The sequence below is a fragment of the Sorghum bicolor genome, chromosome 3, assembly GCF_000003195.3.
Source record: "Sorghum bicolor cultivar BTx623 chromosome 3, Sorghum_bicolor_NCBIv3, whole genome shotgun sequence".
Taxonomy (NCBI): Eukaryota; Viridiplantae; Streptophyta; class Magnoliopsida; order Poales; family Poaceae; genus Sorghum; species Sorghum bicolor.
The window spans coordinates 64015744-64043512 of record NC_012872.2 but is presented as its reverse complement, the minus strand read 5'-3'; the positions used below and the strand labels follow the sequence as shown (position 1 = coordinate 64043512).

The 27769-nt window shown below is 39.2% G+C and overlaps 1 protein-coding gene across 4 annotated transcripts; it reads right to left on the bottom strand.

Moving 5' to 3' along the window:
* Nucleotides 105–27769, bottom strand: LOC8072139 (protein MON2 homolog). 4 transcript variants are annotated; one of them, XM_021455860.1, is made up of 44 exons: nucleotides 27471–27769; nucleotides 25350–25535; nucleotides 24422–24511; nucleotides 20913–20986; nucleotides 20675–20830; nucleotides 20103–20214; nucleotides 19932–19987; nucleotides 19636–19690; nucleotides 19498–19554; nucleotides 16898–16999; nucleotides 15975–16055; nucleotides 15840–15892; nucleotides 14828–14897; nucleotides 14643–14706; nucleotides 14388–14536; nucleotides 14069–14193; nucleotides 13922–13979; nucleotides 13623–13720; nucleotides 12049–12133; nucleotides 11891–11956; nucleotides 11741–11809; nucleotides 11104–11190; nucleotides 10747–10921; nucleotides 9839–9882; nucleotides 9629–9760; nucleotides 9421–9549; nucleotides 9299–9351; nucleotides 9163–9211; nucleotides 8672–8730; nucleotides 6973–7106; nucleotides 6759–6892; nucleotides 5984–6112; nucleotides 5808–5893; nucleotides 5258–5373; nucleotides 5055–5167; nucleotides 3960–4083; nucleotides 3764–3882; nucleotides 3274–3478; nucleotides 3011–3179; nucleotides 2466–2790; nucleotides 2221–2360; nucleotides 1799–1920; nucleotides 1500–1701; nucleotides 105–674 (listed from the first exon to the last, which is right to left on the bottom strand). In XM_021455860.1, the coding sequence occupies exons 1-44, from the start codon at nucleotides 27573–27575 to the stop codon at nucleotides 596–598; spliced, it is 4836 nt and encodes a 1611-aa protein (XP_021311535.1). In that variant the 5' UTR covers nucleotides 27576–27769; the 3' UTR covers nucleotides 105–595. The 4 variants fall into 4 exon arrangements, with proteins under 4 accessions (XP_021311535.1, XP_021311536.1, XP_021311537.1 ...); XM_021455861.1 differs by having other exon boundaries at nucleotides 11750–11809; XM_021455862.1 differs by lacking the exon at nucleotides 27471–27769 and adding an exon at nucleotides 26866–27004.

The following is a 27769-nucleotide window of genomic DNA, read 5'->3' as shown; positions in this document are numbered from 1 at the left end:
TTGCTTATAAGTCAGCCTGTGGTACATGGAGTAGCAAAATGCCTTGACACAGAGAAATGCAACTCTTAAAATAACAACCCCCAAAAAAAAGATCCACACAGAAATGTCGTAACAATGTCTGGATTGAATATTTCACAAATAAAAAATTTTACACATCATTCATCATGTAACCTGGTGTAATGAATAAAATTTTGCCCAGGGACAATGGAAGCCCTTAGCCTGATTTTACTTGCAAGGCCTGATCCGCGTGGGCAAGCGTTTCTGTACTTAGACAAGTCCAACCTTTGTTCATGTCAAAAGATACAGCCGTACAGGGGAATGGCACAACCTTTTTACATGAGTGACATATGGATTCCTCGCTAAAGAAAACGTTGAAAGAATGGGCTGTACACCTAGTGACTCCAGAAACAGCCACCATATTTCCCAACAAAATGTTACATACACAACTCTGTTCCTAGATACATGTGACAAGCACCTAATTTGCCTGTCATGATGGATATACAAAATCAATTTTGTAAGAGAAGGGGAAAATACTGACAAAGCTATATGGTTCTCCTCCAGCAAAAGAATAGAAACAGAGTTTCATCGTTAGTTGTTATGTCAGCCGATGCAGTCCTAGCTCCGAGGAAATGAGTCTGAGCAGCACTTGTACAAGCTCCCGCACCCTAGCTTCTCTGACGGATCAGCAGGGGCAATACAACAATTAATTAAGTTACACCACCACAAGAAAAACTGGCGTCATAAAAACACAAAGCCAACTCTTAAGCTATTGTGCCCCCCTACCCCCACCCAAAAAAAAAGGAGAGTTATCTACTCCAGGGGTGTATCAAATCTAGCTTACAAAAGGCACAAGAGATATCAATAATAGTTCAACCTTTTAGAGTCCCAAAATGCACAGGATCACACAAATCATCTCAGATGGGAAACATAGAAAGACCATGTTTACTCAGATATCCTAAATAAAACTTTTTTATTAACAGACCATTAAAGGAGGAACCACGTTTTTGAAGAACAGAATTGACAGGTTAGCGGAGGTAGATGGTTCAATCCTAAGTTTACACGGCTGTTCCTTTTCAAAATTTGGCAGGTATCTCAACAGACATGCACTGATTAGCTGTGAGACATTTGCAACCAGAGCTAATTATCTACAGATGACACTAAAACATTATTTAAGAGATTTATGGCTGAGTCCCCAATATTCAATATCTATGGTACTCCTTTTAGAGTTTGTCACACTGTTGTACATGTATGAGAGAAGGAAAAAAAAAGCTTCAACCATATTGATAGTGCCGTGTAAACAGAAAAGGGGGCAACAAAATCTACAAGTTTCGGCCTCCACCATGTCACATGCTTAGGGGTTTCTAATCCAGCATGGGGACAGACAAGTTGCTGGCTATGATAAACGGCCTACTCAGCATAAAAAGAACACACATAACAATGGTCCAGAAGCTATCAGCTATGCCTAAAATTATACGCTTTACCAGAAACCTTTGTCTTACCTTGAGATAACAAGTTCAGAAAAAGTGGGAAGCAAAGACAATAAATGAGCCCGTCCATGGGATTTGTTTTCCCCCAAAGCTTGTTTCAGATATGGAGGTATGTTGAGTGCACTAGCTGTATCAATGTCTATAATTAGTCTAGCAAGCTCTTGAAGAACACAGATCGTTTCTTCAACCCTCACACTAGGCAAAGGATGTTCTCCTGCAAACGCCAATAGTGTAACAAGATCAATGGGGTTTAGCATATCCGTATTGTAGATTATAGTGTTCTTAAGAAATATAAATAAACTGCGAAGTACCTAGATCATTTTCATCGGCTAAAAATTGACCCAGTATAATCTCACATCGCTTCATAAGAATGGAAATTGAAACTTTGCTGGTTTCTGATGCTGCAGCACACAAGGTTGTCTTTGCTATAGAACTGCAACCACATAAAATATCTAACATTGAGTTCTTAATTTACACAGCTTCACCATCAGTTAACATTGCCCATATCTAATAGCAGTGCCCAAAAGAGACAGAGAGAGAGAAATGGAAAAGTTAGATGCATGTAACTCTGCCATCCACCCAGTATCTTTTCTGACAGATTCCCATTCCCCAAATCGTTCTACATGTTATATGCAAAAATTGTACTGTGTTTTCAAATATGAGACATGCTGCCAACTTATTTTAAAGATGATCTGCACACTGTATTTTACATAGTATTGCACAATGCTCGTACCTGCATAAAGAAAACATCATCTGCAAACAGCTCAGCGAAAATCTGCTGCAGTGTAAGGGTAAAAGGCCAACAGTTTGAACAGGCAGCGATCCTGTCCGTGAGGCACAGTGATCAAGACAGTTCACAAGCCTTTGCAAAACCTGAAAGAATGCGAACGTGAGATGGTCACAATCGAGCATTTACAAGGTCAGGTATTGTGTTGCAACAGCAAGAGGTAAACAAATACATCTTATTGACTAACTAACCTCAACTGGAGCATCATTTTGCAATTTCAGAATATCATCTCCAAAGACAGTGAGGACACTCATCTCAAGGGTCTCATCAGCTGTAATATAGTCAGCTGAAGGAACATCTGATGACAACACACGTCCACAAGAACCAACAAGAAAGGTTTCATACACATCTGCAACCTCCTTCCAGAAACGAGCTCTAGAAAGTTTATATGAATTCACATCACTTTTGCAATCAGCATTGTCCTGCCTCACCTCATCTGTCACAACACGATTGAAGCATTCAGCAGATATTCTCCAAAGGGTACCCCTTGGGTTGTCTCTCCTTGTATTCATGCACCTATTTAGGAAACTTTCAGTCAGCATGCAGGAAGATCACAATAAACTTTCATGCACTCATTATCTATAATCTAGACTTTCAATTAATAACCTTTTTGACATGGAATACTGAAAATAAGTAAGCAGTTATTCTGTTCCGCGATAAGCATAAAGCCTTCTTGACGAGTGGATATACATTTTTGCATTACGTTGTCAGATATAAAATCATAAAAAGCAATTACCTTCCAAGACCTTGAATGACTTCAGGAGAGGCACTAAACCTTTCATTTGGTGGAGCCTCCAAAAAAAGGTTGACAATGATCGGGACAAGTTTTTCTACAAATAGAATACCCCAACCAGATCCTACCATATCCAGTTTTGTACCCCCGCCATTGAGATTGCTTCTTTCAACTGTAACAATAGCAAATTAGACATCACTCAACAAGAAATATATTTTTTCTCAGATTATGCAACACTGTATATAAGATATCATAACAGGTCTTACCAAGAGCACGCTTTGCACCATCTACCAGCACTTGAGAATTCCGATCATGTATTTGTTTACTATTTTTCTGGAGGGGGCCTTCGTGCCCATTAAGATAGCATAACAGCTCAAGGAGGAGAGGTGTCCACATGGAAGACAATACAGCTGTTGGGCGTAGCATAGGAATGATTTCCAATATACCTCGTTGTACAGCAGGAATACTACCCTAGAGCATAAAGGACCAAATGAGCAAATAAATTCAACACTAGATTGATGCCAAACTGAATTATGAAAGTTATCAGGATAGAAACATAAAAAAGAAACATGTTTTAACATTTCCTATGAGAAAAAATTGAAGATTAAAGGATACACTTCCGTATTTTCATGCCCAGATTTTCCACATAAAACGAAAACAATAAAATCATAAACTTCTTCCAAGAAACTTATATGGTTACACATGGTATTGTAGCAAATATATATATCAACTAAAAATATGCATGCACAGGTATACCAGTTCACTATCATAATCAGTAGGATTCAGGGTAGTCTTGATCATCAGATGCATAATTGCCATAAGCCTTAGATACATGTCACCATTAAACAGAGATCGTGCTTGGACATAAAGATCACCTGCAGGAGTGAAACAGAATTAATAGCTAATTACAATATCTGATGCTTGGAGTAAAACAAAAGGAAGCTATAATTACCAAGACCACGGAGAACCTCTTGCTTCACTTTATCAGTGGAGTCATTCTTAAAATTAGGTGAAGTTTGAAGAACAAGTTCATAAATATCGAGAACAGATTTGACATATGGGGATTCCAGATTGCCCTGGAAAAATATATTCAGGAAACATTTATTTATGAGGCTTTCTTATCTAAATAATATCTTAAATATGCGGCAGGCATGCCATTCAACAGAATTAACAACAATCTTTTCCAGTAAAATATAAAAAACAAAAAGACAGTGCACTTGTTAACAGATTGCAACCAAGCGACATGACCTACTGTCAACATACACAAACAACAGAATCTGACACTGTTTGTTAGAATGCCATACTTGAATACAGTTATGAAAAACATGGATCTGTTTTATTTCTGAAGTTATTGCTCAATCAAGACATCTAAAGAGCTCAAACCATGTGAGCACTATGTTGAACTACAAATCACAAACCAAAAGGTGATTTGAATTTCTAGACCTGCTTATCTCGTTTGCCACTAGGGTACTGTTTGGGTCAAGGCTAATTAATCTGGGACCATTTTCTGTACAAATTGATTTTTTTTTTGGGCGAGAATACAGCAGGGGAAGCCCCTACTGTAATTTTTTTATTAAATAAAAAGAGGAAAAAAGAACAAGTTTGTACAACTATTACAACAGCCACCAAAACAGAAAGAGCAACAGGTCTAAGGATGATGGAAGGAGAAGAAACTAAGCTAGGGAGTCTATACAAAGAGAGAAAGCCGGTCGTTTAGCATCACTGAATCTCAAAGCTTGCAGTTTAGCTTCCTCCATGAACAGCCTCTTCCAAGAACTAAAGGAGGGACCGTCCTCTATCAAAGATGAAGTCATACAAATTGATGCTAGTTCACATACATTTATGAAAACACAAAGGAAAGTGCAGTGACATTGACATGACATGGGAGGAATTCTCCCTAAAAATAATAAGATAAGGAGCTATTTTTATGGTGAATAAAGAAAGCATGTCTGAAGGGCAGACTAGACCAAATAGCTCCTATCATACATACAATACAAGAAAAATATATATACTGAAAATTCTAAAGAGGTCCTTTTTTTGAGGATACCTTTGGACAGTTTGAGACGACAAACGTCTGCAAGCAATTTATGGCAGCAAGTGCAACCTCCTTGCTACCGTTTAAGATGCTATTTTTTATAAAATCAAGTAAAAGCACCCAACCTGAACACATTTCAATACAATGAGAAGTTACTTGGAATTAGATAACCAATGACCAATGTAAGTATCACAGGCAATACAATAAAGGTTTACCAGAAGAGAATTTTCTCAGTTGCTGGAGGTAAGAGAAAAAAGAACGCAAAAGCCGTGCAATACCACCAAGTACAAGAACGATAGTTTCATCCCATTGCTTTTGTGCTGTATTTCGACTGGGAAAACAAAGAAGTCAATTAGACTAGGAGAAAGAAGAGGCAACTCACCAGAAGAACAAGCACTGTCACTCCTGGACTTCTTATCTCTCTTTCCCACAGAGGGTAATTTGCCGACTTAAGATTTAAAAAGGAATGCAAGCTTAGAAAGAAATCAGGAGTTCAAGATTATTCAATGGTAGAGTAAGCCTACAGGGAACACTATAAGCTAAAATCTAGTATATATGTGTGTTACTAATCAAGTTAAAGATCATAAACTATTGAGTTTATGGTGAAGACCCCCCCCCCCCAAAAAAAAAAAAACTAATTACCCCCACCCCGTGATGAAGTCACAAAGCTCACAGCACTAGATCCTTTCTTTTCTCATAAGCGGTAGTCTCATATTTAATTAATAGACCTATTGTTTATGGTTCTCAGGAAAAAAAAATATAAACCTGTGATGGATAAGCATATGAACAGCTTTGCCTGCCCGAGTTCCTAGTTCCTTCCCTTGCCACTCATCTCGAGATGAGGTAGATGCCTGAAAAAGAATGTTTAGCCTAACTTAAATATCAAAAGAGGAGATTCATGGAGAAGATAAAATGCCCTTCCTAATTGCTAAATTACTTACCAAGTGGGAAACATGCTCTAACATAGGGAAAACATATAACCAAAGACAATCCTCCCACATACTTTTAGAAAGCTTTTGGCCATGGGTGCTGAGAGTCTGAAAGAGAGTCCTAACAGCCGAGTTTCGAACCTTGAAATCAAAAAAAGAAAACTTAGCATCAGTTTGTACAACAAAGCTATTGGTATTAAGAAAATCTGTGCAAGCTTTTTTTTCCCTCAACACACAAGGGAGCTGTGTATCACTATATTAAGAAGAGAAAATGGGACAAGAACCCATACAAGACCCACCCACTCACACCAGTGGGTTCTTACTGAACAGACTCGCCCTTAACTACAAAGAGGGCAACCTTGACCCAAACCTAATTCACATTTAGCCCCAGGGCAAGGAGGTAATTGATACCTCGTGCCCCTGCCAAACCCCCAAAAAGCAGCCCCTCACTAGCAAGCTACAGAGCTCTAGCTAGGTTTGGAGATTCAGCATCAAACACCCATGCTTAATAGCTCGGAGAATTTTTCTTCAAGGAAAAAGTCAAATTAGAACTTTTCATGGTAAGAGTAAAAGGTGTGCAGTATATGTGTGATGTGTGTGTATACAGAGGATGCCAAAAAAAGAAAATTCTATAAGGAAGATGCCAAGGTTGCACGAATTACTAATATTACAGCACAACAGCAGCGCCCTACAGAGATCACTAATGCTTCAATGAGCTAACGAAAACTCGTCAACAATATTCATGGGTGTTCATGCAGAGAACAGACTGTATGTTGAGAAGATGCACCTCAGGACGATCATCTGAACCCAATTTCTGGAGGACAGAGAAAACTGAAAAGAAAAGTATACTATAATCAACTATTTGTTTAGCAGGAACTTGCTTGCTGTTTGCATCTTTAATCGTTCCACCTGACTGAACATCTGCAAAGCAAAAGGAGAGCTATGTATTAGTGATATAGAAAATCAGGGAGGCAGTATATTTATATGTGGTGGTCACATACCAGCTTGCTCAATAGGCTTGCTGATTAATCCCTTCACAATAAAATCAGTAGCAGTCCACAAAAGTCCAACTGATGTTAAACTTATGTTTATATCAGTTTTCTGAGTACCATATGCTCCAGTTACCAAAATGCATCTGCAGTGGTTGACAAATGGAAGTTTCAGAAATTGCAACAAATCGTAAACTGAAGTAAACATACAACTCCCAAGATGGTAATAAAACTATTGTGAACTGAACATAGCTTTTCCTTTCAAAGCTGTTTTTGTCAATAAAACTCCCAAGCTGGGATTCTCTTCTTATACCGTTGTTTTTGTTCATAAACCTCTATTCCAAACAGAGTTTGTGACACCAAAAGCACAAAAGGTCTCTAGATAGCTGCACCAAATAATGGCAAATGATCCTTCTTTATATTAAGGCAAGTTCTCATGACTTTTGAGAGCTAGGCCATAATCTTGTGTACAGACCACTATGATATGGACAAGATGTCTATTTGCTTTACAAATACCAAATACTAAACATCATGATATCAACTACATTGTGCGTATCGAGTTTCATTCATACCAGCTGAGGGTTATTGTATCTGTAGTTTGTACATCCAACAACCTTAAGTACTTGTAGTTGTTAGTGGATGAGCTCTGTATTGAGAGAAGGGCTGAAGTGCCCAATATGTTCATGTACAATATGCAAGCGACCTTATACAAATGGGAATATACAAGCGCACGCGCGCGCGCGCGCACACACACACACACACACACACAAATCTCTTAACAGTAGTGTCCAGTCAGCCATTCAGGTAACAGAAGCAAACTACGCCAAGGCCCTCTTTGTTTCAGCTTCTCAAACACTGGCATTTACAAGTAGCTATAGAAGCCAGCTTATGAAAAGCTGCAGCCCAAACATACAAGTACTAAGGTCTAGCTGTGTACCATGCGAAATTTTCTGAATAATCATTCATCAGGATTTATGTTGGTGGCATTCGTTTATATAAGATCCACAATTTATGGGCTCCCTTTCAATGTGATTGTAATTAAGCCGAGACTTAAAAGTACTTTGATTTAGTTTTAAATTTTTTTTATTGCAATTTATGCTCATATAGTCATATTAACCAGTCTTACATAAATGCATGTATTAGAGATATGTATAGTCTAACACATGTATATCATGTTACTTGTACCCCAAGTTGTACCTTGACTATACATATCTCTAATAGCATGACATCCATAAAAGCAAAAGCATAACTGCATAAGCAAAACAAATGTTATTTACTAGCGTTGAGTGCTTTTACATGGAAGCAACATCTGTCATGGCAAGGATGAGAAGCTGCACATCACCATAAAACTCAAGAGAAAAGTGATTCCTGGAGCATACTCAATGTCTCAACTTTCAAGTACAATGGATATTGTCCTTTGCTGAAGACAGTGTTTAAGTGAAATTCCAAATTAAATTGTTACTGCCTATGCAATAGCATGTAACTCTAGAATTTGGCTAATACCATACAAAATCATAGATAGCCATGTTAAATCTTTCAGTTCATATAATCCAAGGAGGTACTAGTAAAAGTTTTCTTCCTATTTTTCACCAGGGAAAAACCTGGGGAAAAGGTACTCTCATAGGCAGTATATTCATTGTTACTATTATTAGCAAAATGAGAAGAATAGCAAGATTGAACAATATTAAAACAGTGGATTTGAAAGACTTACTCATGAAGGCATTGTACAGGGATTGTTGCCAGTCCTTCATTCATTATTACACGTATGCTCTGCAAAGCAAAGATTGTGTTTAAACATATTTAAAGGGCACTGTACAACTTATATATTAATTAAAAGCATTAAGATGTACAGCACTTGCCTAAAAGAACAGCAAAAATAAATGAGCACTCAAGATATATTATCCTTTTGTTTAACTAGAATGACCAGTATAATGAAAATCAGTGTTACAGTTCACAAATGTTTCCGACTGTACCTTAGTTGCATATTTAAGACAGCTTTTACAGGTCAATATTACTTTATCAGTTCTTAAAAGTGCTTATTTGGTCCTCCATTCAAGAGTTGAGAAATGTAATCCATAATCCTATTCGACTTCCATAGATAAGTAAAAACATAACAGGCCCAAGCAGCTATGCCAGGGGAAAAACTCCCACAGAGAAATTATATCATGCTAAACATAGCAAGGAACAATATAGTAATTTTACCTGAAAGCCTAAGGAGATGAGGTCTTTTTCTGATGCATCGGTAACCGCCCTGGAAGGAAGCAAGGATGTAAGAAACAGCAAAAATGTCAAATAAAAAATAAAAAAAATATAATTCATGAATGAATAGCAGTGACACCTTAACATATGAAGAATGCTGGGCCAGCTATACGACAACTTTTCTCCATGTCTCTGAAAAAATACGGGTAAGAGGACATTGTCTGATACACCCAATGAAAAGCATATACAAGAAATAAGTACCTCGAGAACATGCAAAAGAATCTTTAGTGCACCCATTTGTACATCAACATTCTTGTTGGAGGAATAGAGGATCACCAATGGAGATAAAACTGCATACTCAAATGATACAGTTTCACTTTCTTTGACCAACTAGCAAGCACAAGAATAGAAAGGTCAGACAAATAGCACAAGCAGAGGAAACAGCAGACTATTATTATTGATCAATTACATTGCTTTCTTGAAACTGATGAGGTGCTGAGCTAATGCCCTGAAATTTTTCCGAACCCACTACCGAACAAATTGATTGATCCAATGAATCCAGTGCCATACTACGTAATTGTGGGTTGGAGCAATTCGCAAGCTGCAATGCCATCACCAAGATCATCATGACGTTACATAAACTGTGAGAAAACTACCAGTGACTAAAAGATATTGCTACCTCAAGATGATGAGCAGCAATTTGATCCCATATCGGTTCAACTCCTGAAAAGGATAAATAACATAAATAATCAATAGCAGAACTAATAAATTGTGGTGCCAATAAGCTTTATGTCTAAAATAAGCTCCACATTAGTTACACAACACATTAAAGATTAATGACTTCAACAATGAACTGATCTTCCTCAATAGAAAATCTGATGCTCATTCATTTACATGAACTATGTTATGCAGTAGACAGTAGTAACTTGCTATTCTAATATATCATTGTCATGCTCATCAGTAAACTGACTGATGCTATAGGTTGATATGATGTTTGATGACCTCAATGCTTCTGCTACACCGATGTGAGGTGTCCCACAAGCCCAAACTATAGATGACACAAACTACCAATTATGCTTGGAATTTGAAATTCGAAAAGCGGGATCCAGCAAACTAAATGTTCAGTTTAGCAAATACATCTTAAGTAAAAATATATGTGTGATCAAGCTCACACTATCAATGTTGAAAAAACACATTTGTAGTATCTATACCTGATCAAGCTTCTGTTTGATCATAAAAGACCATAACTAAAAAAAAAATCAACGCAGGGGGTAAGACAGCCCCCAGTATTGCATTAAGAAGTCCTTCTCACGCAGTTTGAGAAAGCCCCTGAACCCCTGCCCACCCATACACAGCTGCACCGTAGCCCATGTGAGAATGACCATGACCAAAGCCGGGCCTTAGACCTGTGCTTTTGCGTGGGACAGAAGAGGAGATTTTCTCCCACAGGAATCGAACTCAGGACCTGAGGAGTGCTACTCAGGCCGCCTAACCAACTCAACTAGAGGTCCATTCGCTAAAAGACCATAACTGATTCATAAAGGTTATTTTCTCTGCAAGAATGCTCCAAGTAAAGAAAGCACCTACGATGCAGATTATTGACGAGAATTGTTGTCATGCGCTCCACTGAAAATGAAATGCTCCCGATCTGCTGGACAGACAATTGAGAGCTTCCAGATATGTGCTGACTTGACAATTGGTGCAATGCAGACAGAAGTGACTTCACCGCAGCTATGTTCATCAAGGCTGAACTTTCAAACAACTTCCTCAACAAAGAAACAAAAATGCGGTTTAGCATTACAATTTAGTTAAAACATGAAAGCAGCAACTTTCAAACAAAATTCTCCAACAATGAAACAAAATCCACTTTAACATATGAGCAATGCATTTAAGATGATACCAACAAAAAAACATGAAAAAAGGAAAAAGAATCCCCCTTCTGACCTGAGAATTTAAAGAAGAGAGAATATGGAAATCGCTGTACTGTCCCGATGTATCTCTCGAAAGTCTTGAAACAGAAGCTGATACTTCCTGTGAGAGAAACTGGCAGTGTCAGCAAAATGACAGCACTAACTTAAATTAGACACACAAAACAATGTCTTATTTTTGGTAATAAGATGTTATCAAAAAAGAAGAGTCTCCAATGTTGGCCCAGCACTTGCCCGAGGTGAGCAGCACCTGCTCCCCTCTCCTCTCCTTCTCCCCTGTCCCAAGGTAGAAGATGAGCAGAGCTCACTTCAGCACACACACACAGTACACAACTGTTCTTCAGCGTTGGCTGAAGACTGGACACTGCAATTGGTGGCAATGAGCTGCCTTTGCTTGATGTATTGCATACATATTTATACACATATCTAGTACCTCTATACAGGTACATAGATCATGGCTGGTACAGCCCTACCTTACTCCTAGTACAGCACTATTGCTGATGTACCTTCTACCAACTAATGGCTACAGTAGTGGCCTATTGCCATACTCTAAACAGTACCAGGACCAATCAGCTGATTGCTGATCATTTACAGTTCTTGACTGTACCAGGAAAACAAAACAAAAGCAATTGGACAAGCAGATTATGTCTTACATCCAATACCTGAGTTGAAGCATGTGGAGAATGAATAGCTCTATCAAGTGCTGAAAGAGTCTCCAATACCTACAATTCAATGTATAAGAGATTTAGAAGTATAATTCATGAAACTTAATTAGCTTAAAAATGTTGTAACTCCCTACATACCAGAACCCAGGAAGGACCAAGGACATTGTGTAATCGATGTGCAACATTAAAAAGTGTCCTTAGTGCCTGAATTCAGAATGAAACAAGTGTAAATATATGTGAAAAAGCAAGGGATCATAATATAGTTGTAAGCGACACTACACTTCTTTCCTACTTGCCTGAACATTTTTTGGTGTGAGAATAATACTATCACGCTGATCCAATGAAGTTTCTGACCTCTTTGATCCAGGAGACTGCAAGGTGCTGACACATATGAAAGCAAACTAAGTGAGGTGAAATAATTGCACAAAGCTCATGAATAGCAGATGCAGCACACAACTTTAGGCACAGCCGAAGCATTCAGTGTAAATGATGTCATCACATGAAATATAAATGACCACTCTCCAGACTTTGGACTAAGGCAAGTGTAAATTGAACAGTAGCAAAGTTGTAATCCAGTCAGCAACCATGAATTTGTACTTAATATCTTGTATTTTAGTTATTAGTTCACCACTATTAGTCATTTGTACTATCATTTTGGACATAGCAATTTCAACATACTACTACCACAGAAGTAAACAAGAAAACCAAAAAAAAATCCTCTATGAGGTCATTAGTGATGCCTAATAACATACAAGACTGCAAATACTCTTGCAGGTTGTAGCTATCAAATGAGAAAGGGATTTCCAATGATAAAATCCTCCAGTCGCTTGCCCCAGACTTCTAGTTGTTGGGAGACTGGCTGGTCTTTCTTTTGGTCATGCCTGTTTGTATTGAGGTGGCACATCATTTTTTTCTGTTTCTAGCAGGGTGTGTTTGGACGGGGCTACCTTTTCCCTCTTCCTTTTTAGTTTTTTTTTCTCTTAAAGAAATGACACACAGCTTTCGTGCGTCATTTGAGAAAAAAATCATAAGATCCTACCAAAACACAAATACTAGAAAACAAAATATCATACATGCCCTGAAAAACCAGGTTTACACAATATCTAAATAATATATTTCATTGTTTGAATTCATGGCATTCAAACTAAAAACTCAAAAGGTAGAAAACCTTTTTTCAGATAGATAAAGCTGCATATTTTTATTGCTCTCACACACCAAGATAGAAATTTAATTGGACTAATCATTTAGGAGGTTGTTAGAGACATAAAATTAACAATAGACAAATCATAAGCCTGGAATTTACAAGATGGATGAATATTGCAGGAACTCCTACTGTTTTCACTATTAAAAAACTAAGATACGCTTACACAGTATTTCTAACAAAACATATTACAATATTACTGTTGGTTTCAAGACATGAACACAGGTATTTCTTGCTGCCAGAGGGCAGCTTGGCAAAGGTTGCCGCTTGGATTGTATTGAAAAACAGAGTTCTAATGACTTAGGGATACAAGGGGATGGCTGCTGCTTATATAGCCAGACAGCTCCCAACAGAACCTGACATATTCTAACTATAAAGTAGAAGATGCTCTAGCTACTTGGTTCTCAAGGCACCATGATCAACTTGGCTGCCAAGGAACCTACATTGTAAAAGTAAATACTAGTAAAAGTAACTATGCAGGATAACTGGGTTTAGCACAAGGCTAACACCCACCAATTACTGTTCACATCACATGTTATATACTTCGCAAAAAAAAAAAGGTATTTAGAAGAGGAGGGGCCTGCAGGCATATGATATATGATTCTACAAACAAGATATTTGGTTATATGCCCAGTAAGAATCCTAGGAAATCGGACACCAGTAGCATACCTTTTCTTCTCTCCGTCATTTGGATTATTGATTGTAAACTTGCAAAGTGATGCTAGAAAAGAGTTTAAGGGCTCTATAGCACGGAGAACTCCACAAGCCTGAAACAGTATGCATCCAACATTCCGATTGTCAAAGCAGTTAATTCACTATAACGAATGGGACATGGATAGAACAGAAAAGTAACAGAAGACCAGTAGCCCTTGAGGCACATCATGGGAGGAACACTGTTATTCTCTAAGTGGACTAGGGTAGGGCAATTTTCCAAAGTTCTTGATACACCAACAGACCACTATTATCACCTGAGTGAATGCTTGGTATCCTTTCAATATCTCTAATATTATAGCTTCCCCCTGTGATCTGTTAATTAGATTACCCATAACCATAAGAACAGGAAAAATAACATATATTTATAGGAAAGTGCATGTAAGTTTAAAGATTGACCTGACCTCATCAAAATAAGTGACAGAGAGTCAAGGATGGTTAACCATGTTGAATTGACCATAGCCATACAAAGAAGGGCCAACTGTCCACTACATTCCATACTATTTGATTCACATTTCGGTGATTCAAGCTAAAAAGATACAGAAAAGATTAGTTAAACTTAAATTCACATATTCATTTTTCGAGCGAAATGTACAACAGGGGAAGCCCCCACTGTGGTTTTTTATTAAAAAAAAGACAGTAACACTGTACAAAGAGGCCTCAGCAACATATAGAGCTTCATTATTATGTTATTCATAAGAATCGTCTCCTCTTAGTTCTTACCTCACCAACATCTAGAGCTTCATCAGTCAAAGTGGCAATAGTGAAAACTACACCTAAGAGACCTTCAAGGGCCAGAGTGATAGTATGTGCTTCACTAGCTACCAAAACAGCAGCATTTGATGCATCATTGTCCATACTCCACTCAATCCCTGTATGGTAATTGCCATATCAGTAGTTATTAAAATCTGAGTAGACAAAACAATAAGCTCAGAGCAAGTAATTTAATCACTAGGCTTTGTTAACTGTAGGGAGTACCTTTAGCTTTACTACTGAACATTCCACCAACAGCTGCTAGAGTTTCTTCACTTGAATCTGAAGCCTATAAGAGAAACAGTTCTAGTTAAAGGAATAGCAATGGAAAATTCTCAAATAAAATGAGTTCAAACAAACATGTAATTAATAAGGATGATATTCTTTGGAAGCAAGGGAACCAATACAACCTGAATTGAAGCTACCACCAAAGCAAGTGCTCTAACTATGTTCTCCACGACATTGGTATTCACAGGATTCCTGTATTATTAAAATAAGAAAAGGATATCAGCATGTTCTTCTAAAAACCATATATGTATAATGTTATGCCCAGACATAAAGCACCAATGCAGTGGACATACTGACATGGATAGTTAATAAGCTGCAAAAACAAATTTCTGGCCAAGAAACAATGCAAAAGATAAAACATAAGGAACATTTTCACAAGAACCGTCAACAGATAGTCAGATAAGTCTTCAAATCAATAAAAAGCGTACAACTTCTGATACCAAATATGTTGTCAAAAACAAAACAAAAAAACCTACTGATGCCAAATATAAAAATCTTCAAAGCATGTTAGAAGAAGAAAAGAAAGAACCTTAAAAAGATATCTACACTATATTTCTGATACTGATTGGTGACAGATACAAATTTTTCTTAAGGCAAGTGTCACCTTTCCATTAAGACCCTAAAGTAAATATTTATAGTGATTTGCCAGGTTGCCTACTGGTTATTACTCCCTCTATTCCAAAATGTGCATCATTTTAGTTTTTTCCTAAGTCAAACTCCGCTTACTTTGACCAAGTTTATGGAAAAATATATTAACATCTAGAATACCAAATAAATGCACTATCAAACATATTTCATGGAGAATTTAATGAAACTGATTTGATGTACTCTTACATATATTTGATGTACACAAACACACCCAACAGAGAAACGCTAAAACTTTTCATGTCCTCTTACATATCTATAGATTCTAGAAAAAATAAAAGGAAGTATCTTTATGGCTCTGTTCTCTTACAAATGGATCACTAAGGAAAAAAAAGTAAATTCTAAATTTCCATGCTACAGGACTGGCAATCTGACATGACTAGCAAACCCCTGGAGTGAAGTTGTATAAAAAATCATCAACCAGAAGAAGAAAGAAGAAATGAACAGATAAAGTGAATTCAAGAATAGCACTGTGGAAATAATACGTACAAGTCAAATGTCTGAAACAGCAAGCGCAGAGTGCAGGCTTCTACACAAAAACCCTGATGAACAAATAAAAATAAGGGCAAGCATGTAACAATTAATCAATAAGCATAAACCACTATTTTAGCCAAAGAAACTTACCCTTAAAATTTCAAGGACAAGTATCTGATGCCATAATGGTAAGTCCTGACGGGTAACTTTTACAAGCATATTAAGGAAAACCTGTTAATAGAAGTAGCTTAGAGCTTAGGTAGGCTAACATAACAGGATGAATAAGAAGTACCATGAGCACTTGTATAATAACGAACTCTAATTATTTTGCATCCCAAATTAGTTGCTTCAAAGTGTTACATGTAGACTAGCTAGCAATTTCTACCTACAAGTAAAATGTGAACGCATGGTCAATCATATGAGGGAAAATAGCTAGCAAGAACCAGTCCTCCAAATTGCAGAATGCAAAGTCTAAGAACCGCCATTTAGAGTCCTTAGAGCGCTTTTAGCTGCTATTAGCAGCAAAAATCATTTAGCGTCAAATCGACCTCTCCAAACGATATAGCCCACTATAGCTGGGGCTAAATCCAGCTATTTAGAACATTGATATAGGCACACATATTTATAGTACACATATGGCATCAGTTTACTGAACTGACCATATAGTTCTAGCAGCTATCAGGACATGCAAACATCACACAACTTATCTTACACACCAAGGAAAACCTGATGCTGTAAACTAGAAAATACAATTGACTTCTACTGCAGCCTATTCTTAGTGCCTAAGCAAAAACAATCAACTTATACACGTTGCATCTAGCTAAAAGACAATATACTACTAGTACTAGATAGATAAGCAGTAACAAGGGTTGCTCAACATGGACAAAATTGGTGGTTCTCGTTTCATTACTTTAGGATTGTGTATGATGCATTCCCAAGCATATTGACCCTAAACAGCTAGTTATAGTACAATTATTAATCACCATTATAGTGAGCTAAAGCTTCTGGTTGAATTCTATATTAAATTATGAGAACTGTAGTCAGGATGCATATGAGAATGGGCAAAACATTACCTCACTTTCAGTAACAAGTGAAGAGCTATATAGCCTAATGACATGAGAAACCAGACGGAGGACTAAACGACGGTAAGAAGGCTCCCCTGCTTCACCCTCGAGCTGAAGAACAAAAACAGAAATTAGATCATACAAGAAGGTGCTAATGATCAATGTTCCATTGTTGTCTAGAGGAATCTATTAGAAAAACTTCAATGGTTTCGGTACAATTTTTTATTAAATACACCTAAACGATGCTTTCAACTACTTGTCACATCCAAAACAATCCGTTTTGTGTTATCTGCGATCCCAGTTTATTTGTTGATTGCCATGGATGTGCCTAAGTGGGTGCTTCAAACAATTGACAAAATCAGATGAGCCTTAGGGTTAATGGTGGATGTTGCTTGCCGCATGGGAAAAGGTGACAAAACCAATTGACCTGGGTGGCCTAGGTATTTACTAATTTGCAGGTTATGGGCTGGGCACTACAGATGAGATGGCTATGGTTGAATAAAACTGAGGAAGGACGTCCCTGGTCAGGTTTGGACATCCCAATTCAGCTACAAGTTCAAGCAAATGTTGGAAATTTCTGTGACCACATTGTAAGACAAAATTTGCTGCAGATCTCTCTCTCTCTCTCTCTCTCTGAAACTGCATCAGGAGCAGGCACTCGGTCAGCTCTCTGTTGCAGTAGCAGTAAGGCAATAGCCCACCTCTAGTACCTTGGTAGAAGGCTACATCAGTCATGTCTTGGTAATGGGCTGATCTAAGCCAATGTACTAGTAGTAGTAGGAGTAGGTAGTTGGTGTACTCACCATACCACTATGTACCTGGTAGAGGTACTAGCTCTTGTATATATACTATGCCAAGGCAATGAAGCAAATCAGTTCAGTTGCCACATTCAGACTTCAGAGCTGCTGCTGCAGCTCGTGCAGTGTGTGTGTGCTGTGCTCACCCTTTCTTCTACCTCTAGACAAGTGTGAATGTATGGGTGTGTTGGTAAGCTAATTGCTTACTTGTGCAGGGAGCCCAGGGACCAACACACATATGTTGGGAGCAGCACAAAGCCAAAAACCATCGTTTGGACAGATCACTGGTTGCATGACAGTTCTTTACTTTATCTTGCTCCAGCAGTATGGCTTGTGTGTCCAGAAGATCCATAATGATTCATACAGTAGCAGATGCTTTGGAAAACCAACCTTGCGTTAGAGACATTCAGAGGGCTTTATCTATGGAAGGTCTTTTGCAGTATCTGCAAAGTTTGGGTTGTCCTGGAAATATCGATTTAAAACAGGAGGTTGGTCAACATGTGGGGAAGCATGAGAAGTGGGTCCTTCACATTTAAATCCACATATAGGGCTTTCTTTTGTGGTTCGCTCACTTTTGAACCGTGGAAACACTTGTGGAAATCCTGGGAACCATCAAAATGTAAAATATTTTCATGGCTTGCTATTTGGATTTCGGAACAAATGTTAGACAGCCAATCAACTACTCCCTCTGTCCCAAAAAAAATGCAATTCTTGCTTTTCGAGAAGCCAAATGATTTGAATTTTGAACAAAGCTATACAAAAAGTACTAACATTTATAATACAAAATAAGCACCATTAGATTAATTACGAAATCTATTTTTAATAAACCTATTTGGAGACATAAATGTTAATACTATTAACAACAAATTTGGTCAAACTTGAGCTTGCTTGACTGACAAATCCCATAATTGCACCCTTTTTGGGATGGAGTAGCAAAAAGAGGTCTACCGCACCCAGAGCAATGTGTGCTATGTGATCAAGAGGAGGAAACTGCCCAACATATCCTCTCCACTTGTCTGCTCGTCAATTCTGGCATAATTTGTTAGCCAAGCCAAATGATTGATAAGGCCAAGATGTGATGAATTAAGCTTTCAGATTGGTGGAGAAACCAAGAAAGGCAAGTAAAGGATTAATATGGCCAAAAGAAAGGCATTTAATAGTGCTGTGAATTTGGGTGCTTGGACCCTGTGGATTCAAAGGAACAATTGTGTCTTTGATGGCACCTCTCCTTCTCCCACTGATGCTCAGTACTCGTTCGAGGAGATGAGACTCTGGTGCTTGGCTGGACCCAACTTCAAGAGTGGGGCTTAGGTCAGGGAGTTTTTTCTTTTCTGTTCAGACTCTTTTGACCCATGATGTACAGCAACCTTTCCTTGTCTCACAGTTGAGATAGGAGGTTGTCTATAAGGGCCCTTTATTTCTTCTCTATAATATAAAGATGTGCAGCTCTCCTGCTCGTTCAATGGAAAAACTAGAAACTCATAGGTGCTTGTGAAAGCCTTTGCAATGCCAGACTATAAACAGGTCACACGAAACTAGTAAAGTGAGTCTTTACTATGGTATTCGGCGGGAACTGTCTGCTTGAGCTCTCCTATCCCTTAAGCTGGTCTAGTGTGGGTGTCTTCCCTTTTTTGCGGTGGCGTGGTTGTAAGCAGTGTTTTCTGAATTTAATTTCTGTGTGTGCATTGTATTGTTGTACTTGGGCCGGTTCCTGCCGGCCCTCTGTTTCTTTCTTCTTCTTAATGAAATGACACGCAGCTCTCCTGCGTTGTTCAAGAAAAAAAATCCAAACCCCTGATTCAATGAACCTACCTCAACATTAGTGCGGAGTGAAGTCATGAGAAGTGAGCAAATTTGATGACGCAAAACCTGGCAGATTATCAAGATGATCAAAAGTTATCAATCAACAATTTAAAAAATGATGATAAAACGTTGCACAGAAACACAAACCTGCTGGTAAGATAACAATGCCTGGAATATAGCAACATATGTTGATAGCACAAACCTGGAACAAAATATGTCAAGATGAGGTTTAGATTGTTCTTATGCATGTTCTGCTTCTGCTTAAGATTTACGTGGAATTGTTCTATATAAATCTTCTTCCCAACATATTCAGTCAAAATGCACCGTTAGGATCAGTAATTTTTAACTCAGCCCAGTGGTAACATCATGTCATTATATGATAACAAGTGACAGATACATTCTTGCAAGTGAGAGCATTTCATTGTGGAACCTAGAGAACTTACTCAAGTATGTCAAGGGCAAATGTCCTATGCAGTGAATAAACACGGAGCCATGTAGCCTAGAGGAAATAAGTCAGGAGTTAACCACAAGATTATCTGACAGGGAAAAAAACTTCAGATGTCCTTATTTACAGAAAAATAGAGGAGGTTCCATCAGAAATTGTTCGCACATACAGATCCACCTGCAGCAAGAGCTGTCAGGTCTTCGAGCAGACGGAGCCCGAGCTTTCCAACATCACTCAAATTCTCCCTCATGGTAGGATCTCCAGAGTTGCTTCCTAGCGATCTGCCATGTAAAGCAAAATATGAATCTACAGACCAAAAAAGGTGAAATGCAAATGCAACACAAAGAAAAACAACATTAACATTCCTGCAGTACCATCATTTATCTGGGTATCAATTTTAAAATGTTACTCCAAATCTGACTAGAATGAAGTGGCCAAATGCAAGTGAAATGCAGAGCTTATCATATTATTATCCATCTCAACTAGAAGCCCATGACACAACTACACATAAGCAAAGCAAGATTCAAGCATGGTGCAGCTAAGAAGAATCTGGCAGAACACATGTGGTATAACTTTTAGTAAGTCAAAAAATGTGCACTGGGAACAATAAACTTAAAAATATAGGGGTTCTGAATTTCAGGCTAAAAGTTTACCAGCTTTGTCATAATGTCAAGTTGTCAACTATAGCAGCTAAGATATGCCTTAATAGCATAATCATTAAAGAAATAGAGATTGGCTTACACTGTGTGACTGAAGCTATGAGTGACGTTATCAGCAACAGAGGTAACACGGGAACCAAGTCTTGCTGAAGAAGCTTTACCGGAGGGAAGTGATTCAGCACGGATAACATTATCAAAGACCAATGCCACTGCTTGTCTAAACGTAGCTGCTGCCGTACTAAATGAACAATATGTGATTTATAGGATATTACTATAAGGAACTTAGAATCAGTGAAACATCTGTATGACAATGAGCTTACTTGCGGACACTGTCAGAAGATCGACTGCTTTCAAGTAGGTAAAGGCATATTCCAAGAGCTTGTGTCATGCTCTCCTGAAAGAAATATAAAGGATCTACTGATAAGATGGTAACAGTATTATCTATTATGATCCTGAGAACATCCATGGCATGATACCACAACTGTTATTCATGCTCCAAAAAACAACTGTTATGGCAAGTGGAGCAAACAACCCAAAGAAACAATCAAGATTCAAAAATATAATCCAAGAAGTAGCAAACAAACAAGCTCCGCACCCCCCAAAATAAGTGCATGTCTCACTTCAAGGAGTCAAACATTTTTCAAGTTTGACTACATTTTTAGAAAATAGTATTAACATTTGTATTTTTAAATAGGTTTACTATGAAAATATATATGTGATTCATCTAGTGATGTTTATTTGGTATCATAAACATTAATACATTTTTGTATATAATTAGTCAAACTTAGCATCTGTTGACTCCTCGAAGTGCAAGATGTTATTTTGGGACAGAGGGAATATTGGGCAAGAACACACTATATTTTAGCATCTCCAAGAGTTTCTCTTAAACTCACTCTCTAAATCATCAATTGGAAAGCCAATTGAATAAAAATCACTCTATATCTTCCCAACCTCCAACAGCTATTCTTTATCTTATGCGCCCTCTAGCCCCGCTGTCCATCTTTGGCTAGCAAGAAATCCAGAATAGAGGATAGCTATATTTGGAGAGTTAATTAAAGAAGCTGTTGGGAGGGTATTTTTTTTCACCAAAATCTTTATTCCTATCAGTTAGGAAGGGTATAAAGAGGCTCTTGGAGTTGCTCTAAGTCATTAAAAAGCTCATAGCTCAAAATTCTAGCAGCCTGCACTCCAAAAAATGAAAAAGAAGAGGCAAGTAGAGGGTAGAAGACTAGGTTGTGGTCATTTTTGCAAGAAAATAAGGACGCACATAATCTAGTAACCGTGGGGCTGTGTAAGAAACTTAATTTCTTCTTCTTCTTAACAAAATGAAATGCAGTTCTCTTGCATGTTCCAGAAAAAAAAAGTTGATCTCTACTACTTAGAAAGCAAATAGTGAGTCCACTTCCACTCTACTCCACCCAACCCCACCCCACCCCCACCCCCACCCCCACGCGCTCTGCACTCCAGCACGCACGGTCCATCATCCTCTCCCGGTTTTTCTCCAACGCTAGATTACAAAGCCGTATTGCACACCTTTTTTTCCCTCACAACCAGATCACACCAAGATCACGGACTTCCTTTTTCGTCAACACCAGATCACGCCCGGTGGCCACCTACCTTCCCACGTCATTAGATTGCATGTTGGCCGCCCCTACATTCAACGATAAGCACCCATGATATGCACAGTATGAGACATATGCAGTAGTGCAGTACCGGCACCGATGTAGGCACTGAAGCTAGTAGGCAACCGAGAGCTTTGTGCAGCACGTCCATGATCACCTCTGGGCGCTATGGCTCGTGCCACAGTGCTACTAGATCAATGGACAGGTGAAGCTTATCTAACAAGGATGGGTTCCTCTGTCTTCTCTTGACCACCCATGGCTTGACGCCATCCTAGAGGATCTTGTCTACTCCCGTACTCCATCACAGAAGATGGTGCCTACAGCCTACCCTCATCCACACACGCCTGGAAGCATAGCTTGCTGTCCCTAGGGCACCCCTAGCTGGACAAAACCAAGCCTATCCCTGACCTCTTTCTGCACTCAATTTTCAGTTTTACATCAGCCACATGTATTTGCAGGGGCCTTGCAATCTTGGGATATTACCATTTACATGTACATGTGTTCCTCCTGTTATAGTGAACCTGGAATAACATAGGTTGTTTGTGCATTCCTCATGGTCACGAGTGTTCCTGCACTTACAATCTTGCATACGAGGCACGCAAATGTGCTGACTGCTGAGCAGGAAACTTTCTTCGTGAATCATTTGTTCTTGTTTTTCTGTCATGGCAGAGTACTGTTTCTTCAGATTTTTTTTTCCCAGGCTAAACAATTTTGCTACTCAAAGGAGATGTTTTTATGATTAGCATTTTTGTGCGGATATTTTTGAGGATGTATATGGTTTCTCTTATGTATAGTTCATAGAAAATGTATATCATTATAGACAGTAAGAGTACAAAAAATAATATCTGAAATTTTTATTTTGTGCAGCATAAAAAAATCATTTGAGTTCGAAAGGTTACATTACTTATTTTGAAACAAATGTATATATTTGGCAAAATATGTGCTAATATAATAAGGTTAAGTGGATCATGAGTTAGCACTCAACAACATCAGGAAAACTCTCATGAATGAGAACATCTGACGAGGGGCTCTGCCAGAACCAGGACAATGGACTTTTGCAACCTTGGTCCCGAATTGGCAGCATGTGGACGGCACCACACGATGATTTGATGCTCAGGCTCCCATGCACTGCGACTTGTATTCTGATATGTTTTTTTTTGTTGCCCGTAGCAACATATGGGAATTTAGATAGTAAAAAAAAGAAAAGAACAATAACTTTCTTTTGAGAAAAAAGTAGCAGTGAACATAGGCCCTGTTTGGCACATTGGCTTTCCAGCTTCTGCTTCTTTTTCAGCGACCACAGGTGTCAAATGCAAAGCTTAAAATAGTGCTTGTGGGAAATGAACTAGCAAGCAACTTTTTCCAGAAGTGGCAGGGGAAAGCTTTTCAACTGCAACTCCCACACACGACTGCCTCTGCCTTCGCTCCTCCCTTCTACTCCACACTGCTCCTCACTTTTGTCCCACACCAAGCAGCAGTGGTGCCAGCCTGCTCCGCCAGCAAGACTCCCTCTGCTCCTCTACCATCATGCCCGTGGCCGTGCCACTCCTTCACCGTGCTGCCCTCTGCATCTGTCACCCATGGCTGTGCCGCCCCTCCGTATCTGGCTCTCCACTCTGTAGTCAGCCATGGAGCTCGCCAGCAGCAGATCCGCGCACACACCCCTCCCCTCGTCACTGTTCCAGCGGTCCTGCCAAGCTGAGCGATGTCAAACAACCTCCCTGTTCCTGCACAGCGAGATTGGGAGCCGCACGTGCACCATGCTCACCCAATGCCGGCAGTTATGTCGCTGCAGAAGAATGGCCAGGCCAGGCCATGGCTTTTCTCTCTGCTGGTGAGAGCACCGGTAGCAACCTTGTTCATCTCTGAATCCTCACAAGAAAGTTGAAAAAGAAGCCAAACCTCTAAACAGGATAGCTTTTAATCCAGCAGCTTGTGTAAGAAGTGGTTTCTCTGTGCGGCTAGGAAAAAAAACAGCTTGCAGAGAAGTTTAAACTGTGTCAAACAGGGCCATAATCCACACGAGAAAGACAAAAAGAAATCAGCAGTGTTAGCATCGGGTGATGGCATGTTGGCTCATTAATGCGGTCTTACGTTTACTATTTTGATAGATAGAAGCTTTCACGTGTTCAAAGGTTACCTAAACACATGACATGTAGGAAACCTTCCACACAAGAAATAAAATTATAGCCACTGGTAGTTGATACCTCACTTTCAGGATGTAGATGCGATTGAAAAAGAATCAACATCGTTTGCAAAGTCTTTAGTTGAAGAATCTCATCAGTCATCTCTGCGTGCTGCAAACAACCAACAGAGTTCAGAAACAATGCGTTCAAGGTTCAGCTATAACTACAGACGATTACGGAAATCAAATTTTGTCATGAGAATTTAACAGAAGAAACATAAACATAAAGGTTCAGATACAAAATAATAACTACAATAAACTTCTAGCTTGACAAATGTGGGTTTGGAATTATTGTGTCTGTAAAACATGATCTCAAACTCAATTAAGAAAAACAGTAATGGGGTGTTTGGTTTGCAGAATGGAATGAGTTGATCCATCACCACCTCATTCCACACAAACTATAATAAATAATACTAGTATGAGGAATGAAGACATTCCACTAAATTTGAGGAATGGACTCATGATGCATCACCCCATCTAGAAACCAGGTTCAAGTCCTCATGGAGGCAAATATGGGTGCATATTTTCTTATTAATATTAATGTAAAGCCACCTAGTTCTTTCTAGGTTGGTCTAGGAGTTTTTTTTAAGAGAACACAAACCTGGGTGGTGGAGGTGTACAGCCACACCTCCCACCAACTGAGCTAGCTAAGTCCCAATTTGGATTAGATAGAGCTTATAGAAATCTGCTAAAAAAAGCTCTGTCTGGTCCAAACAGCCCAGCTTATAGCCCATGCCCAACCAACCAACTTAGAAGAAGTTATAAGCTAGCTCTCCCTAGCTGTTGCAGCTTATAGAAAGTTGAACTGATCCAGACAGGGCCTAAGTTCCTAAATGGCATGACAGTAAAAAGATAACACAGAATATCAAGTTTGATTTGTACATTTATCGACGAAATTTTCATAATAAACAGAATGAGGGCAAAAGGTAACTAAGAAGGCAAGAACTCACATCCTTCAAAGTTGCTAGTATCTCCTTCAGCGCAGATGATGCAACAGCGCCGTGTGATATAAGCTTTTGCAAGCAGGATAGTCCTATGACACTTAACTTCACTGATTTAACACTGCATGCCATCAGAAACATCCGCAGTATATCTTCATTTTGAGCTATTTCACTTGGGCCAGATAGAGATCGGAGCTTCAAGACCGAAAAAAAGAAATTGAAAATGGTGCCTTGTCAACGAACAAGTAACACTTATGATATGTATTAATACTAAGAATGTATAGGTGGTCATAAATTACAAGTCTATTGCAGAATTACAGAAAATGGATAAAAAGTATTCTCCTTGACTAATCAATAAACATTATTCAGCCATGAATTTATTTGGATTACAAGAGATAAAAGAGGCCGTTGATACTATAAAGATAAAAAAAACTTGAAAGCTAACTTTTGTGGGATAGATGGAATGCTTAACCATTCTATAACAAAATAACATAGATGAGATTCATCTCAGATAATCATGGAATAAAGCTAATAATTGGTTACATCTGCCATAATGATATAAAAACTGCCTAAAAATATAATAAAATGGAAACAGTGCATGAGTTTCTACAGGTTCAAACTCTCCAGCAAAGAGTACGATGATATCAGTGTCCCAAAAGGCGTAATTACATGTATGCCTAGTCACAATTAGGCATGAGGCAGACCACTGGAGCATCACCTAGGTCATAGGAGGCTAATAAAACACAGGAGCAGGAAAATCAAGAGCCAGGCAGAGGTGGCAGGCAGGAGTGCAGGAAAAAGAGGACCATGGACAAGTTGATTATCATGAAAACTCAGTAGTTGTGTTGTGATTTTCATCTCTGTTTACTGCTTCTCTGATTGAGTGTCTCATGCCTCACCACCTTGTGAATCTATGATGCTTTAAGATTTTATAAGCTGCCTTTTGAATCTGCATGTAGTCAATTCCCATATGACATATATATCAATATATGAGCCTCCTGATCTTGCTCCCAAAAAAATTGTGCACACGCTAAGCTGTCCTACTCCTAGGGTAGTGGCTACCTATTGGAACCTTGGATGAATTGGAAATGAAGTTATGGTCAGTTGGTCACTCTTTAGACACATGCCGACACACATAAAAGTGGGGAAACACCCAACCAGTGTTTCAAAGGCGTCGCCTAGGCGTCCAGGGTTCCAGGCATACCCAGCTCACCTTGGGAAACAGTTGCGCCTTGTCGCCTAGGCGTCCAGGCGGACCCAACACTCGCCTGGATGCCTAGTCGCCTTTTAAACACTGCACCCAACCTTACACATAGAAGTTCTGAAGACCATCGGAAATGATAACAGCAATCCAACATTGATATAGTTTTCATTTTTCAAGCTAAGCTTAGAACTTCACATGAACCATCAAGCACATGACCTAATACTCCCTCCATTCCAAATCGTAAGTCATTTTGGATTTTAGATAGATACATAGCGTACGCATAGCAAAAGCTATGTACCTAGAAAAGCCAAAATGACTTACAATTTGGAATGGAAGGAGCAGTTAATAAACCCTTCAACTTGAAGAAACCAGTGAAGTTCCTCCAGCTCCACATGATTTGTGCTTCTTTGAGCATATGGTGCTTACACTTCTCTCGAAACCATGGACACAGTGTGCACTTGGTATGAACTTGAGAATTTCACTACAACCAAATTCACAAAATTGGTTCCAAGCATCTGAAGTTCTGAACGAAAGCAATCTAATCATTCTACACCCACCTAGAGGACAGACTTGTCTAAGCACTAATCATTAATATAACTTATCAACAATGCATAAAATGCAGCTAGAAATTTAAACTCCCACTACTCAGAGGTTCCAGCTGTTAAAATTGGAGCAGTCCACCATATCTCTAGTTCGAACACGCTGTATCATATAGTGACATCGCTCTATCGCAGAACAAGACTAGAATAGAGTTACCAAACCCAAATGAACACTTCCAAATTTCAATTACCGGCATAAACGTTCGGATACTGCCCCGCCGCTAAATGGGTCCGGAACGGGCGAGGGCGCTGAAGGAACGTGAAATGGGTGTCCATATCATGATCACTGCTGAAGAGTGCGTACTGCTTAGGTACGGAGAGGCGTACCTTGAGTACAGCGTGCTCGGCGGCGTCTTTGACAGCGGGGTGGCGGCGGCGTGCCTCAGCGGAGAGAGCGCGCAGATCGGCCTCCAGCGCCGCCATGAAGGCCATCTCCTACTCCGCCGGCCTGCTCCTCCTCAGGCGCAGCAGGGAAGCGACGGTGGGACCAGGGGTTAGGGTTTTGGCCTGCGCTCCCGCAGGGATCGGAAGCGGGAGGCCGCGCCGCACGGGACAAGTGAGATCTGAGGAGAGACAGGGACGACGAGGAAGAGAAGATTTAGGTGCGCTCGATGTTTTAGTTGCCT